This window comes from Eptatretus burgeri, chromosome 10 (genome assembly GCF_056783735.1).
Source record: "Eptatretus burgeri isolate ZD-2024b chromosome 10, Ebu_testis_v1, whole genome shotgun sequence".
Classification (NCBI taxonomy): Eukaryota; Metazoa; Chordata; class Myxini; order Myxiniformes; family Myxinidae; genus Eptatretus; species Eptatretus burgeri.
The window spans coordinates 15,826,612-15,843,901 of record NC_140970.1 but is presented as its reverse complement, the minus strand read 5'-3'; the positions used below and the strand labels follow the sequence as shown (position 1 = coordinate 15,843,901).

Sequence of the window (17,290 nt, the reverse complement as noted above, 5' to 3'; positions counted from 1 at the left end):
TTTTTTTCCTTCGGTACAACGGTCATGTTGACACTTCGATTTCTAGTGTGGTTATGATTTAAATTGCTGAGCTGCAGCCTATTAATTACATTATATTATAACCGCACTAGAAATCGAAGTGTCAACATCACAGTCATACCGAAAAAAAAACAAAAAAACAGGGAGTCTGGAACACTGACGTGTTTCGACTTATGAGTAACTTTTGGTGACGTGTGCCAACGATTGCATATCATGCGTACAACTTATTCCCATTGCATGCGGAACATGTGAGGCATACGGCAAATACGTCGTAAAATGCTTAACACGTTTAAAAGTACAAGACATGCTCCACTTACTACGACGTATGATAGCGTACTTTTTTAGCGTTCTATTCACATATACCAAACTTACCCATACCGTATTCGACGTGAGCCAGCGTTTTAGACGCATTTTTCAGAGGTCGGCATACGCTGGCAAGATCGCCAAGGTGTGACTGCGATGTTGACACTTCCATTTCTCCGGCGGTTATGATTTGAATCATTGTGCGGCAGCCTTTTAATAGGCTATGCCACGTGATCGTCGGCGATACGTGCAGCGCGCTATGCATAAGTTAGACTATCGTTGGGCATAGGTTGTGAACGCCAAGGGGAGGGGGGGTGGTGGGGAGAAGCCACCCCCCGCCACGAGTTCAGTAGAAGTTATTGAAACGCTCTTTTACCATTAATTGGTAAAAAAAAAAAGGTAACAAAATCACAGAAGCTTTCCTACTTGGGTACAAAACAATACATCAAACGGACACAGACTTCCTAACAAGCCACACCTTCCATGTACATCGAATGTAACTAGATTTCAAACTTTTCATGTAAACCTAAACACGTGTCGATCCATCTGGTGAAGCGCTGTGAACACACAATGGAAGAGAAGACCCTGAACGAAGGTACAACTCATCCAACCACATCGGAAGAAGTTATACCGACAAACTTACGTGGATAATCGAGTGAACCTGCCTTAAGTAGTGTTCAAGAAACCTCCGACATTTAAAGTAGGTACAGCAAACCGCGCACAACAACCACCACCAATCAGCCAAAGGGCGGGGATGGCCATTTACCGCGAGAGGCCGACAAGATCATGTCGGGAAACTGCGGCGTGGTCGCAATTTGGGTCACCCAGTTGTTGTGGCCCTTCAGGGTGCCGCGCAGGGTCATCTGCTCTGTCATGGTGACGGTAGTAGAGGCGGATAGGTACGGATGAACACGGATTGAGTCCGGCCTGTTCAGAGATGCCAAATCACCACGACCGACATTACCGCGCGATGGCCAGGAGAAAGAAGGAAGCGGAAGTGACGTACGCGGATATCACGTTTTTCGTTCTCTTTCTTTTTCACGATATTGTGTCATTTTAAATTTTTACACGAGCTGTAAACGCTAATCTATGTTTATCATATTACATAACTGACTTCATCAAAATCCAGTGATTTTTTTTTTAAAGTTACTCTAAACAAGCTTACACTTCCGTTAACTATAACGCCACGGCAAGCAGACATCAATAAGAAAATGATTGTCACGTGTGGTAACCTTGGAGGTGTTGATTTTAACCCACCTGTCCCCTCAGTCATCACAAGTCCCACCAGGCCGAGTCCAATAATCAGGCATTAACTAGTAACCTTGTTACAACCTCCATTGTATCCTGTCCGAATTAAAGCGAACTTTATACCAGCTCCACTTTGTCGCGAACCAGCTCCAGCTCCAGGAGGAACCGGAACAGCGATTTTAATTACAATTCTTATTAGTCCGCGGTCTCCGCGCTCAAGAACCAAAAATTGGGATGAATCAATGGGTCTCGGATGTACATGTGTGCATTTCGTTAAGGGCGAACATCGAAAACCGTGAAACGGAGGAAATTTAAACTTCACCACATGTTACATGACCATTTGATATAGTACATATTGAGTGTACATCAAAACCATTCAACGGAGGAAATTTAAACTTCACCACATGTTACATGACCATTTGATAGAGAACATATTGAGTGTACATCAAAACCATTCAACGGAGGAAATTTAAACTTCACCACATGTTACATGACCATTTGATATAGTACATATTGAGTGCACATCGAAAACCATTCAACGGGGGAAATTTAAACTTCACCACATGTTACATGACCATTTGATATAGTACATATTGAGTGTACTTCAAAAACTTTCAACAGAGGAAATTTAAACTTTACCACATGTTACATGATCATTTGATATAGTACATATTGAGTGCACATCGAAAACCATTCAACGGGGGAAATTTAAACTTCACCACATGTTACATGACCATTTGATATAGTACATATTGAGTGTACATCAAAACCATTCAACGGGGGAAATTTAAACTTCACCACATGTTACATGACCATTTGATATAGTACATATTGAGTGCACATCGAAAACCATTCAACGGGGGAAATTTAAACTTCACCACATGTTACATGACCATTTGATATAGTACATATTGAGTGTACATCAAAACCATTCAACGGAGGAAATTTAAACTTTACCACATGTTACATGACCATTTGATATAGTACACATTGAGTGTACTTCAAAACCGTTCAACAGAGGAAATTTAAACTTTACCACATGTTACATGACCATTTGATATAGTACATATTGAGTGAACTTCAAAACCCGTTAAACGGAGGAAATTTAAACTTTACCACATGTTACATGACCAATTGATATAGTACATATTGAGTGTACTTCAAAAACTTTCAACAGAGGAAATTTAAACTTTACCACATATTACATGACCAGTTGATACAGCACATATTGAGTGTAAATTGAAAACCGTTCAACGGAGGAAATTTAAACTTCACCACATGTTACATGACCATTTGATATAGTACATATTGAGTGTACATCAAAACCATTCAACGGAGGAAATTTAAACTTCACCACATGTTACATGACCATTTGATATAGTACATATTGATTGTACTTCAAAACCCGTTAAACGGAGAAAATTTAAACTTCACCACATGTCACATGATCATTTGATAGAAAACATATTGAGTGTACTTCAAAACCATTCAACGGAGGAAATTTAAACTTTACCACATGTCACATGACCATTTGATATAGTACATATTGAGTGAACTTCAAAACCCGTTAAACGGAGGAAATTAAAACTTTACCACATGTTACATGACCATTTGATAGAGAACATATTGAGTGTACATCAAAACCATTCAACGGAGGAAATTTAAACTTCACCACATGTTACATGACCATTTGATAGAGAACATATTGAGTGTACATCAAAACCATTCAACGGAGGAAATTTAAACTTCACCACATGTTACATGACCATTTGATATAGTACATATTGATTGTACTTCAAAACCCGTTAAACGGAGGAAATTTAAACTTCACCACATGTCACATGATCATTTGATAGAAAACATATTGAGTGTACTTCAAAACCGTTCAACGGAGGAAATTTAAACTTTACCACATGTTACATGACCATTTGATATAGTACATATTGAGTGTACTTCAAAAACTTTCAACAGAGGAAATTTAAACTTCACCACATGTCACATGATCATTTGATAGAAAACATATTGAGTGTACTTCAAAACCGTTCAACGGAGGAAATTTAAACTTTACCACATGTCACATGACCATTTGATATAGTACATATTGAGTGTACTTCAAAAACTTTCAACAGAGGAAATTTAAACTTTACCACATGTTACATGACCAGTTGATATAGTACATATTGAGTGTACTTCAAAACCCGTTCAACAGAGGAAATTTAAAGTTTACCACATGTTACATGACCAGTTTATATAGTACATATTGAGTGTACTTCAAAACCCGTTAAACGGAGGAAATTTAAACTTCACCACATGTCACATGATCATTTGATAGAAAACATATTGAGTGTACTTCAAAACCGTTCAACGGAGGAAATTTAAACTTTACCACAAGTCACATGACCATTTGATATAGTACATATTGAGTGTACTTTAAAACCCGTTCAACGGAGGAAATTTAAACTTTACCAGATGTTACATGACCATTTGATATAATACATATTGAGTGTACTTCAAAACCGTTCAACAGAGGAAATTTAAACTTTACCACATATAACATGATCATTTGATATTTTACATATTGAGTGTACTTCAAAACCATTCAACGGAGGAAATTTAAACTTTAGCTCATGTTACATGACCATTTGATATAGTACACATTGAGTGTACTTCAAAACCGTTCAACAGAGGAAATTTAAACTTTACCACATATTACATGATCATTTGATATAGTACATATTGAGTGTACTTCAAAACCATTCAACAGAGGAAATTTAAACTTTACCACACGTTGCATGATCATTTGATATAGTACACATTTAGTGTACTTCAAAACCGTTCAACAGAGGAAATTTAAACTTTACCACATGTTACATGATCATTTGATATAATACATATTGAGTGCACTTCAAAACCGTTCAACGGAGGAAATTTAAACAATGGAAATTTAAATTTAAAATGTACGAAATGGTATATTTCTTCAGAACTCGGAATCTTCCCTTCTTTGTTGAGGATGTGAAGGAGTTATCGGCCTCCTGTCCAGTGTGTGCCGAGCGCATTGAATTCCATCGACCACAGCAGTCACACTTGATAAAAGATACACATTCCTTTGAAAGACTCAGTGTTGATTTCAAGAGGCCCTTAGCATCATCTGCAGCGAACCACTACCTGCTTCCTGTGATCGATGCATTCTCATGTTTCCCATTCACTTTTCCTTTTCCTGACATGACAACTTGTACCTTCATTAGATGTCTTAGTCAACTCTTTGCTATATTTGGTATGCCGGCTTACATACATTCTGAAAGGGGAAGTTCCTTTATGTTGTCAGAATTGAAGCACTTCCTGCACTCCCGTGGTGTCTTGACCAGTCGCCCTACCCCATACAATCCTTAAGGGAATGGCCGGTGTGAGCGTTGCAACTGTCTGATTTTGAAGAATATTCGTCTGGCTCTCAAATCAAGAGGCCTATCAATCCTTCAATAGGTGGATGTTCTGTCCGATGCCTTACATTTTAAATGTCCATCACTCTTGACTGCTACAATTGTTACTCTACACGAGCATTTATTCGACGAGAAACGTAGATTTGCAAGTGGCTGCTCAATTTCGACATGGCTTTCCTGATCTGGGCCTGTTCTCTTGAAACATCAGATGTGGCAATCAAAGTATGACCCTTTCTTTGTGGAGGCCGAACTGCTTGAGGCTAATCCTCATTATGCTCATGTGCATTTCCCTGGTGGTAAAGAGACAACTGTGGCTCTGTGTGAACTGGCACCACACAGTAAGGTCCAAAACTCTGGTAACATAGATCCTCCAGTCCATAAACCACCTGGACTGATCACGGACGCAACCTGAGGGGGGGGGGGGGGGTTCTACCAGACAATCACCTCATGACTGGTAATGAAGATTCTGCCGGATTCTCAGATGTTGGAAGTACACCTGAGGATGTTCTTGATGCGCTTCCACTGTGCAGATCTGATCAGCATAATAGAAAACCACGTGATTCCCTTGATCTGTAGGAGCCTTCTATTTTCTTATTTTTCAAGGGGGAGAATGTCATAGATTGTCATTACCGGTCCTCTGTTCTGTAAGCCCAATATACATCCATTACCCATCGTTCACTGCGATATTCAAGATGGATGCTACACAGACTTGTGTGTCTTAATTGTCGCAGAATCAACTATGGTAGGCCTGAGAGCATTCAGAATTCTGTTGTTTTGTGTCGTGCTTAGGTATGCATCTGTATTGTTACAGGTTGTCCTGTTCATGCTGATTAAAGTCTACGCTGCATGAGCATAAGCGAATCAAACCTGTTTCTTCAACACTCCCTTTGGCTTATCTCAATGATATACCAAAAAGTTGCAGATGGATTTGGATGAAGCATGGTGGACTGGTTGGGTGTGTGACAAGGAAGAATTTTTTCCATTTTGGTGAAGAACCGAATCCGGATCTGGAAACAATTTTTTTTTTAACTTTCAAGTGATTTTTCCAGGCTCACTGCTCATCCATTGTGCTTTCTCCCCTCTCCCTCTTTTTCATTCTGTTGTCATTTCACCCTCAGGTTTCCCTTCTTATGGGGTTGAGATTGTATTCAACTTGTTCACCCCCTGTGTTCTCCTCCCCCCAATATTGCTCTCATTATTTCTCTGTATCTTTAACGGCAAGTGCTTATCTGCCGTTTGGGGTTTCGTAATCGTAGTATCGCAGGTTCATTGGATGTCGTTCGCAGATATAGACACAAGGAGTAGTGTTCATACAGAAGCCTTTGGCCATTTATTCATTCCCAAAAAAGCTCCGAAAAGCTCCGTGAAACTGTAAAGGAATGATGTTGTTTTGTGACAACAATATGTGAGAAATGCATTACAGTTCCATTATCTTGCTATAATTTACCATCTGCCTGTTCCCAGGTATCGCAAAAACGGCTGAACCGATCGCAACCATTTTTTGGGTGTGTAATCCTGGGACGCATTGGAGTAACATAGGCATAAATATAATAACATGTCCCCCTTGACGGCTCCCGTAGGGAGCGGGTGCATCTTGTAAATGAAATACAACTAGTATCCATTGAAGACAAAGTCTTCGATATCCCCCGCCATAGTAAATGAGGATTAACAAACTTATATTCCCTAAGTGTGTGCAATATGTATGTGAAGTTTCCCCTTGATCTGACCAGCCGTTCTGGAGATGTTTGAGGGTTTTAGGGTAAATTCAATATGGTCGCCAAACCATGTGACCTATCAATTAAAAATTAACAAACTTCTGAAAGGATGTGTTGGGGAAAGTGTATGTGAAATTTTGCCTCAATCTGTCCAGCCGTTCTGGAGAAGATTTTTAAAATTTATTAATTTTCAATCCAAGATGGCTGACGAACCATGTGACCTATGGCATCATAAATTTACATTCTGCCAACAATCCTCCACTGGAATACATGTGTGAAGTTTCGTGTTAATTGGATGAGATGTGTTTTTCTATCCAAGATGGCTGCCAAACCATGTGACTTGTGTGACATCATAATTTTTACTATGTATGCAGACATGATGGAAGATGATAGTTGCAAATTTTCGCTTCATTAGGTTATGTGATTCCAGAGAAAACATTATTTAATATTTTTCTTGAATCCAACATGGCTGCCAAACCATGTGACCTATCAATTAGAAAATATCAAAAGGCTCCAGTTCACAACTTGCTTGATATGTGTACCAAATTTCGTAAATATCTCTTGAGAGGATTTGTAGTTAAGCTCCGGAAACGAAATGTGACGGACGGAACCCATTTCTATATCCCCCGCCAACTTTGTTGGTTGACGGGGGATAAAAAAAAATCAAACGAACAGGAAACAGACCTCAAATGGCACGAATGTACGTGATATGCAATGCGTTTATATGAAAACGCGTACAGAATACATTCCAATCGTTCTTACAACATAAAGTCTTACAATTAGCTACATAGAGAGATATACTGACCACTTTAATGCTTAACGAGTAGTGCTTGCATGTACATTGTCATGGAAATTTTGGATATCTATAAATCAGAAAAGACTTTATAGTCCAATTTTGATAGTTTATTGTATACACAAGTGCAGAGAGAGTGCCTGTTGTAAAATCTCCAAGCACTCTCTAACTAAAGGCAGAGTATTAATGAGCTTTATATTATTAGTAACAAGGCATAGCAGACACAATAAGCATCGTTTCCAAGAAAACGAATTAATCAGTGTCAAACTACAAAGAGCTTTGTAAAGCAAGAATTGATTAAAAGAGAAAGGAAAAACAGCTCCATATCTGGTCAGGTGTGCCCTGAGGCAGGATGTGGGAGTGTGGGATAGCGAACTCTGCTCAGGATGTGCATGGGACAATGTAACTCCTTTTCATATAGATAAAACAATAAAAGGCATGCTGTGTTTACCAAAGTCCTTAGCCACTGCGGACAAATCTCCTTGCCCAAGCATTTCTGAGCTTTCATTCTTAAATGTACCCAAGCACATGTACCAAAATTAAATGTACCCAAATTTAGCTTTATTTCATTTCCTACAATTTCTCAGTTATGTTCTTAGAGAACAACTCAAAGGTTTGTTTTGTAAAGACAAAGACACAAAAATTAAATTTGTCTTCGGCGAGCAACAGGATCCTACTCCACAGCACCACCTGGACTTGTGCTCCATGTTGGGTCACCATTCGAGCAAGAGAATGTAACCTCCATCCTTTTATGGGGTGCCACCACCTCCCCTCATCTCATTCCATGGAGTTGGGGCACCCAGGTAGCCTGAAAGAAGACAACTCGGTGCACACCAAATATATCCAACAGGAAATCACCTTTTCTCCAATATATATTATTCATTCTCATATTTGAGCAAGCTGTTCTAACTTTTCCCCCATTCCCGTCTTTATTATTTTCTACTCATAGTTCCACATTTCTCTTATCAAAATCATTCAAGTGTTTCTGTTTCTTTCGTAATAATTGTTGGATTCTGTCAAAAGGGCTTTCATCAATCCTGGGGGCACGTGTGTCTGTTGTTTCATGTTTTTCATAAGATACCACCATCATGGTGTCTCGACAAAGTTTACACTAAATTCTTCATTTTCTGATTTTTCTGGATCTTCAGGTCAGGTCAGGTAAGGGAGCATGTGCCAGAACAGCACGTCGCTGCGTCCACTTTCCGCCGGTACTCCAGGGGTTTCCGTCTGGCCATCCCCCAGGCAGATGCCAGGCACATCCCCATCTCCTTGAGATGATGGTCAACCTGCTGCAACCACGAGGCATGTGGTCGGCCCACTGGCCTCCTCCACTCATGAGACTGCCTCGCTGAGAGAATTTGGTGAGCAGGATCAGCATCAGGAAAATGAGCCACATGTCCATACAGCCGCAACTGACGCTTACGGACCATGCAGGTAACAAATCTCATCCGAGTCTCTCTCAGCAACCGCTCGTTGGACACAAAATCTGACCAGCGATAGCCAAGGATTCTCTGAAGAGACCTGGTACCAAAGGAATTAAGTCTCCATCTCAGATCCGTGGTCAGAGTCCAAGTTTCGCATCCATAGAGCAAGACTGGAAGCACCAAGGACCTGAAGACTCGGACTTTCGTCCTCTCGCACAGGTAACGGCAGCGCCACACCCCATGATCCAGTGAATCCATGACTCCCCAGGCCCGACCCAGACGTCTATTGACCTGTGACTCACAGCCAGCAGAGACATGAATATCACTGCCGAGGTAAGTGAAACTCTCCATGACCTCAACATCCTCAACACAAACAGACACAGACAGGACAGCAGCATCCAAGATGTCATTGAAAGCCTGGATCTTAGTTTTGACCCAAGAAACCCGTAATCCCAGAGGCTCCGACTCCTCATTCAGCACCTCGAGGGCCCCCAAAAGGATATCTAAAGTCTCCGCAAAGATGACTGCATAATCTGCAAAATCAAGGTCCGAGATCTTGACATTCCCAAACGATGCACCGTGGCTTGATCTTTCCGACATCCTCCCAAAAATCCAGTCCATACAAGTGCTGAAAAGTGTGGTGGCCAGTACACACCGCTGACGAATTCAAGTAACAACGAGAAATACGTCAGAGATGGTACCACCACACTTTACAGCACTCTCAGTACCAGAGTAGAGTTCAGACATCAGATCGATCAGTTTTGGTGGCACCCCACGAAGACCAAGAATCCTCCAGAGGACATCCCGATTCACTGCATCAAACGCTTTACAGAGATCAACATAGGCTGCAAGCAGCCCCTGCCAAAACTCTCGTCTGCGTTCGGTGAGGACACGAAGAGCAAGGATACGGTCAATTGTTTACCTCTCTGGTGTAAAGCCTGACTGCTCTGGACGCTGGTGCTCAAGCAGATGGTGGCGAACCCTATCAAGAATTATCCGAGCAAATACCTTGCCCGGCACTGAGAGCGACATAACCCCTCGGTGGTTGTTGCAGTCTTGGCGATCACCCTTCCCTTTCCAGAGAGGGACAACAAGGCCCCTCTTCCAATCAGTTGGGATAATGCCTGTGTTCCAGGCAGAGCACAAAACTGCATGCAACGACATGAGTGCAGCATTTCCACCAGCCTTGAGAAGTTCAGCATGGATGCCACAGATCCCTGGAACTTTACCCCGTTTCAACCGGTTCACCACAGCCAGTGTTTCCACAAGCAAAGGTGGACCACAGTTGATTGGAGGGTCAGCAACAGGGATTGTAACACCCTTGACATCCAACTCGACAGCTGGGGGATCAGCCTGGTACAACCGCTCAAAGTAACCGGCCCAGCGGGCCTTCACTTCAGACTCCTGACAAGAGCCTACCACTCTCTGCTCTAACTGCAGTGCTCCGAGGGATGGGCTTGGATGAACGCAATGCGCAAATTCCCCTGTAAGCGGGACGAGAATCACCTGTCCACAGGTGATGCTCTACCCCCTCACAGATTCCTCGCACATAGGCCTCCTTGTCCACCCTCAGTGCACGTACAGTTTTACGCCTCAGCTCCCTGAACAGCTCAGCTCTGCCATTCAGCCTGGCCCTGTGACTCTGGTCAACGGTATCCAGTGTCCCTTGAGAGACAAAATTCTTCTTTGCCCTGCGGTGAGTTCCAAGACATCCACCCGCAACATCAAGGACGGTGGTCTTGAAAGCACCCCACAACTCTTCAGGACCCCCCCAAAGCACCCAAACACCCCAAATGTCCACTCAGCCTGTTCTCAAACTCCTCAGCTACTCTCTCATCCTTGAACTTGCCAAGATCCAGCCTAGGTTGGGATGGTACCATTCTCCAGGATTTAAGATGCAGCTTTAGAGTTGCTACAACAAGCCGGTGGTCAGTATTGAGGAACTGAGCACTCCGGTAGACCCTGCAGTTCTGGATCATCCTCCAGTGACCATCAATGAGGACATGGTCAATCTCCTTTGCCACATCACCAGCGTTGGCATACCAAGTCCAGCGATGAGCTTGTGGGCGCTGAAACCATGAACCAGCCACCCTAAGTCCATGACTTTTTGCAAAGTCAAGGAACTTAGTGCTATTCTGGTTCATAGTTCCTGACCCATGGGGACCAACACACGTCTCATAACCATCCCTATCAGTTCCAGTCGATGCATTGAAATCCCCCAAGACTAGAAGTGTATCTCATCTGGGGCACTGATCAAACACAGACCCGAGTGTGGCGTAGAATGTGTCCTTCATGGTGAGGTCACTCGCCTCAGTCGGAGCATATACAGAAACCAGGGAAATGACACCTAAGGAGTGACAAATCCTTCGTCTCATAATACGCTCGTTGACCGGTGTTACCTCAATTATCATTGGGGTCAGATAATTGGACACAACTACAGCAACTCCTTGAGTATGGTAACCATCCAAGCGTCCAGACCAATAGTAGGTGTAACCACCCACCATTATCTCGCCGCAATCCTGTCTCCGAACCTCAGAGAGTGCTGCAATACTGATGTCCAAACACTTGAGCTCAGATGATAACAGAGACAGGTGATCATCCTCTCTTAGGGATAGGACATTCCAGGCACCCACCCGAAGGGACCGCCTCAGGTTAACCCAAGGAGACCACCATCTGGTGGACGATTCCTCAGCACCACTCCGACACACTTTCCCACAATCTGGCCCAGGGATGTTGCCCCGTGGTTTCCCTCCTTTCATCAAAATTGGGGGTCCCGAAGGCTTTGCCCCAATCCCGTCACCCCGTGAGCTGCCCTGCGAAGGGACGCTGCACAGGACGTACTCCCATGGAATGGGTTTTCAGATTTTTTTTGCATTTTTGGGTTTTGCGGAATGAAGGGTTTTACGGTGGCCAGAGTGCAAATCCTGCCACCAACCTCCTAATAAAAAAGTAACCCAACTGCAGGAGGATGTCCGTAGACACAGTTGGGCACTAGATATGGATGGCCGTTGGCTCACAAGGAGCTCCTCCACCCTTTGACAGGTTTTGTTTTTAATCCTGCTGGGTGTCCATATCCAAACACCCTCCTCACCAGAAAACCTGGTGGGGGAGACGGTTTAGTCGCCGACAACCCAACCATGGAACAGGTTAGTACAGGTTTACATGGTATCTGTAGCAGGTCACAGATCTAACCTGACCTGACTACCATGGTCGCTCAAAGATGGAAGGTCCAGAAGAACTTCATGTACCACCATTGTTGTAACTGTAAAACTATCTCACACATGCTCCGATTAGTGCCTTCATACATGCAACAAACACAACAATAGCAACGAATATCATAAGCCCGATGAATAATATATGGGGTATCCATGCTCCCCAACCACCAAACATTTCTTTCAACCATGACCCTAAATCCCATCCCTTGTTATAGTCATATCTAGCAGCTACGTTTCTTATTTCCTCTGCCACATCATGGATCTCTTCAGAGTTGTCCGGAATATAGGTGCAACATTCTTTCCCATTGATGGTGCATGTGCCCCCGTGTGCTGTTAAGACCATATCTAAGGCTATTCTATTTTGCATAGTCATCCCGGTGCCCCCCACCCACCCACGCTAATGGCTCTCTTCTTTCAGGGAATGATTTAACACGATCCAGTCCAATTAAATGGTCATGCACCAAATTTGTTATGGGGCAGTCCACTCCAAGATCTCCACTGGATATTGGTCAACATTTCAGACAAGCAAAGAAAGGAAACAGCTTTTAACTCAATTCAAAAATATACCTTGAATTATACAAACGTGCAACCCTCGTCGTGTGATGATTACATGATCAAAATGTCAGCAGACTTTGAAAATAAATGCTTAAGAATATCAACCAAAAATGCTGGAACGGCATGATAACATTATTCAGAGGTGCAAACGAAATGTTGCTCAACTATCTTCTTTCGCTCCATCATGATACAATATGACTGTTTAGCCATATACCTCCATCAACAAATAAGTGAGTCATTAATTAAATCTGAAAGTTAACCTCCTTACTATTAGGATCTCAAATTTCCCCATATCTGATTTAACCATGATAAACACCTCCATGTTGGTTAGCCTCGAATAGGCTTTGTTCACAGCATGATCAAGCCTTCTCACGATACATCTCATCACAAATGTGCAACAACTATGCTAATTACAAAACAGGTGAGGCAAAACCACTCCTGATTGTTTCCTGTCATGGTATATATATATATATATATATATATATATATATATATATATATATATATATATATATATATATATATATATATATATATATATATATATATATATATATATATATATATATATATATATATATATATATATATATATATATATATTGTTGTGGCCGAGTGTCAGGGCGAGAAGACCACGAGTTGGGGGGGGGGGGGGGAGCTACATCCTCAGGTTCCCACAAGACTCTCCGGAATCGCAGCCCATCACACAAGGATAACTCCCTGACATGGCGGGTCACTAATCGACCGTAAACGCTAATAACTCAACCAGGTGACATCGGGTCCTCCGTCTAATGTAAACCAGTTTGCTGATATGGTCACGTGATCTAATTACTGGGGGACACGTCCTCGCTACGCCTTGTTCAAACTGGATCACCTCACCAGATCAGGTGCAGCCGAGTGTAACAGCCAAGGACGTACAAGCTAGAAAACGGATCATTGGGAGATAACGTCCGGCTGGGTGAGGATACGGACGATGAAGGATCAATCAAGGAAAAGACGAAAACGAGCTGGGAACATTTCTATACAAAGCATTTATTTACAATCAGGCGAGGAAAGGTATGTGGCACAGTGAATGGGGTTTATTACTACGTGTATGTACAGCAGGGATAGCAAGGAATTCGTGGAGAGCGACAAAATTCAAGCAATTTACAAAAGCAGACACAGAGCAGACTTATCCTGTTATATCTTCTATAATCTTAACTTGTACTACGACAGGCACCATCAAACACACACACACACACACACACACACACACACACACACACACACACACACACACACACACACACACACACACACACACACACACACACACCCGATGAAGATTAGATAGTCAGAAGGAAGGAGAGCAGATGAGGACTAACAGCCTCGTAATACCTGGCGCGGTTGGCCGACCGCGCAACCCAGTACGCTTTGGGGGACGGTCCTTGAGCGATCCCACCTTAAGAGTCGGCGCATTGTCTCCTGCTTAATCACTTTGTCGGGGCTCATGGAAACATGTGCTCTGCACTGGTCCAGAAGAACATCTGTCGCACACCAACTCCAAGTGTAGAGGCAGCGACAGGAAGACAACGAGGTGCAGTGAGGAGAGGGCAGAGCAGAGAGGCAGAGAGTGGGTGAGGCAGGCAGGCAAGGAAGTGCAGGAAGAGAGAGAGAGAGGGCGGACGGCTTCACAATCTACCTTTTATAAGCCTCTTGCGAAGGGTGGGGTGACGACCCGAAGCGACGCGCCGTCATCTGAATCACGTTCTCCAATTAGGTCCCGGCCTCGCCATGCCAGGCGTCTGGGGCCGGAAGTGGTCTCATTTGCACACCTGGCGCGACACGGCCCGGAGCCTTGCACCGCACTCCTGGGCCATGTTCTGGCGACTGGATGAGGATCGTGTCGGCCCGCATGCCCGTTCGGGCACCCCCGGTGAGCTGCAGTTGGTGATGTTCACATGTTTGGCCCGTCCCCACGGTGGTCGGAGCAGCCTTGGCCGTGCAGCCCGCCTCTGTTTTGTGGCAAACTGTATCGATGCGGAAGTGCGAGAAGGGATATGTTGATATGACCTTTTCCGTGTGCGGGATATGTTGGTGGTCGAGGTGGTGAGCTTTTGGTGAGCGAAGGTTGAGCAAGATGAGATGTCATTGTAAATTGGCGCGCATATTTGAATGAAAGGGTGTGCCACGCGCACGCTTGTTCATGTGATAATTCTCTCATAGTGCTGCGTGGGTGTCTGTTATCGTGTTTGTGTGCTTGCTTCGATTTGTATCATGGATAAAAGGTAAGGGTTGGATGGAAATCAGGATTGAAAAGAAGATAGATATATAATTATTAGACCTCGCTATTCAACCCACACAATGCACTTTGTCCCATTAACCCATTAGACATGAGGGGAAGGTCTGACTGCACGAAGACTAACAAAATAAGTGCCTGGGGATTACTGTATGCTGGGTGCCATTGCCTGCGACGCATGCTGTTTTGCAGAACCGCAACAATATGTATAAATATAGACACATATAAATATATATAGTGTTGCGGCCACAGGTACCGAGACATCAGCTTGTCACTCAGGGGGATTAATCCCCAGTTGTCCTTGGAAGATCCGGACTTGGGGCCACCACCCACAATTAACGTTGTGGTACGGTGGGTTGTTTTGGAACCACGAACACCACCCAGTTAACCACGAGTTCCAGTGTCCACCGTCTAATTATTCCGTTTAACTTTTAATTCTTTAACGTTTAATTATTCCGTCATGTGGTTACCTGAGTGGGGAGCGCGCCCTCGGCAAAGCATCAAATGTTATCTCGATTAGGTTTTAATTAGGGCGGCCGAGCATTTTAACCGCTGGTGCATGCCGACTATTTTTGGTCAAATCTGTGGTAATTACCTCCAAGTGTATCAAGGTTCAGACAATGCTCGAACAATGGAAGGAAAGGACATACACGGACAGGTTGGAAGTCAATAAATAATTTATTAATAATAAAATAAATAAATGAAAAAAACTTTTTATTTGCTGAGGTAAATAAATGAATAAATTCCAAAACAATTGAAATGACTAATTACAAAGGGAAAAACCAATCAAAATGCCAGGAAAGAGACAGAGAGCAGATGCTTATCGGGGTTGACTTACTTCCAGCTAAACACAGACAAGGGTCCCCAGGAGATCATTCAAGGGTGGGGGGGGGGGGAGAAGAGTCGTCACGCACACCAGAGAGTAGTTGTCCGTGAAGTGAAAACATCCTGAAATGTCTGCGTGCGTGTCACGTCCGTCGCCAGCACCCAGCATCACCATGCACCCTCTTGCGAACAGCCTTGAACGCCAGTCAACATCTGGGAGGTCACCGAGATCGTCTGTCGCAGGTTTAGACCCTGGTGCTGCGACATGGGCAGCTCCTCACACTTCACGAAACTGGTGACGTCCTGTGACCCACACGGTCCGTCGGTGACTGACCAGTGCTCACACGTTGGTGACCAACCCGAGCCTCACTCATTGTCGGCGCTGCTCACACCCACACCACACGCTCGCTCAAGCACTGGGAAGGACGAATTGTCTCGTTGTTGGTGCTGGTCAGACATCCACATGTTTACCACACGCTCGCTTTATCACTTGCGGATTGCACGCTTCCTCTCTGGCTCGCATCTCCCCTCGCGTACTTACACCCGCTTCTTGCTTGCTTCTCGCGCTTTCTTCTCCCTCCATTTTTATGGCCCGATTGGCCTCTCGCTTTCTTTTCCTCCCTGTCTTTCTTTCTCGTTCCCTTCTCCCTCCTCTTACTTCTCTCACCTCAGAACGGACCTTCAATTCGTCATATATCTGCGGCCTGTCCCAGCGGGCGCAGATTCCCCTCAAAGCTCACCCCGCCCCACTTGCGCACGGTTACCATGACGACCCGTGCGTTCCAAAAAAGAGGCAGGCATTGGCGTTTGCGAAAAACATGTGCATAAACATTGCTGAGGAAAAATAAGGGCGTGCGTCAGAGCTCGCGAAAGAAATGTGTGTAAACGTGTCTGTCATAAAGAAAAAAAAAAACTTCCCATAAGAGAGGGGATCTATTCTTTACCCTTCTCAATGCATGACATTTAAAATCCCATTAGACATGAGGCTAATCTGAACATGCATTTAAAGGTCCCATCACACTCAAAAGTACTGAAATTGCATATATATGTGTGTATATATATATATGATGTGTGTATATATATGTGTGTATATACATGTATATATATATATATATATATATATATATATATATATATATATATGTGTGTATATGTGTGCATATATATATATATATATATATATATATATATATATATATATATATATATATATATATATATATATATATTGTTGTGGTTAACCAAATTCGCAAACCACCATTCAGGTCCCTTAGGTGAGATATCTCGGTAAGTATATGTGTAGTTAGGCCCAAACCCGTTGTCTAGAGGGAATAAATGTCATTCATGAGGGCTGCGACTCTTCAGGATAGCCGTTTTTCTTTTACTATCTTTATTTTGGACCAACCGCCATTATTACCACCACCAACCACGTCTCAACAGCCATCACAACAACCACCAACCACAACGCCGCTTCACCAC

At 43.4% G+C, this 17,290-nt stretch overlaps 1 protein-coding gene across 1 annotated transcript in view; it reads right to left on the bottom strand.

The window, feature by feature from the left end:
- RACK1 (receptor for activated C kinase 1) overlaps positions 1-1,346 on the bottom strand; it is a 35,863-nt gene extending 34,517 nt beyond the window's left edge. Inside the window, exon 1 of the mRNA XM_085897131.1 lies at positions 1,088-1,346. Coding sequence (XP_085753257.1) covers positions 1,088-1,196 — 109 coding nt within the window. The 5' untranslated portion in view covers positions 1,197-1,346. The remainder of the gene's footprint in view (positions 1-1,087) is intronic.
- Between the last annotated feature and the right edge of the window lie 15,944 nt (positions 1,347-17,290).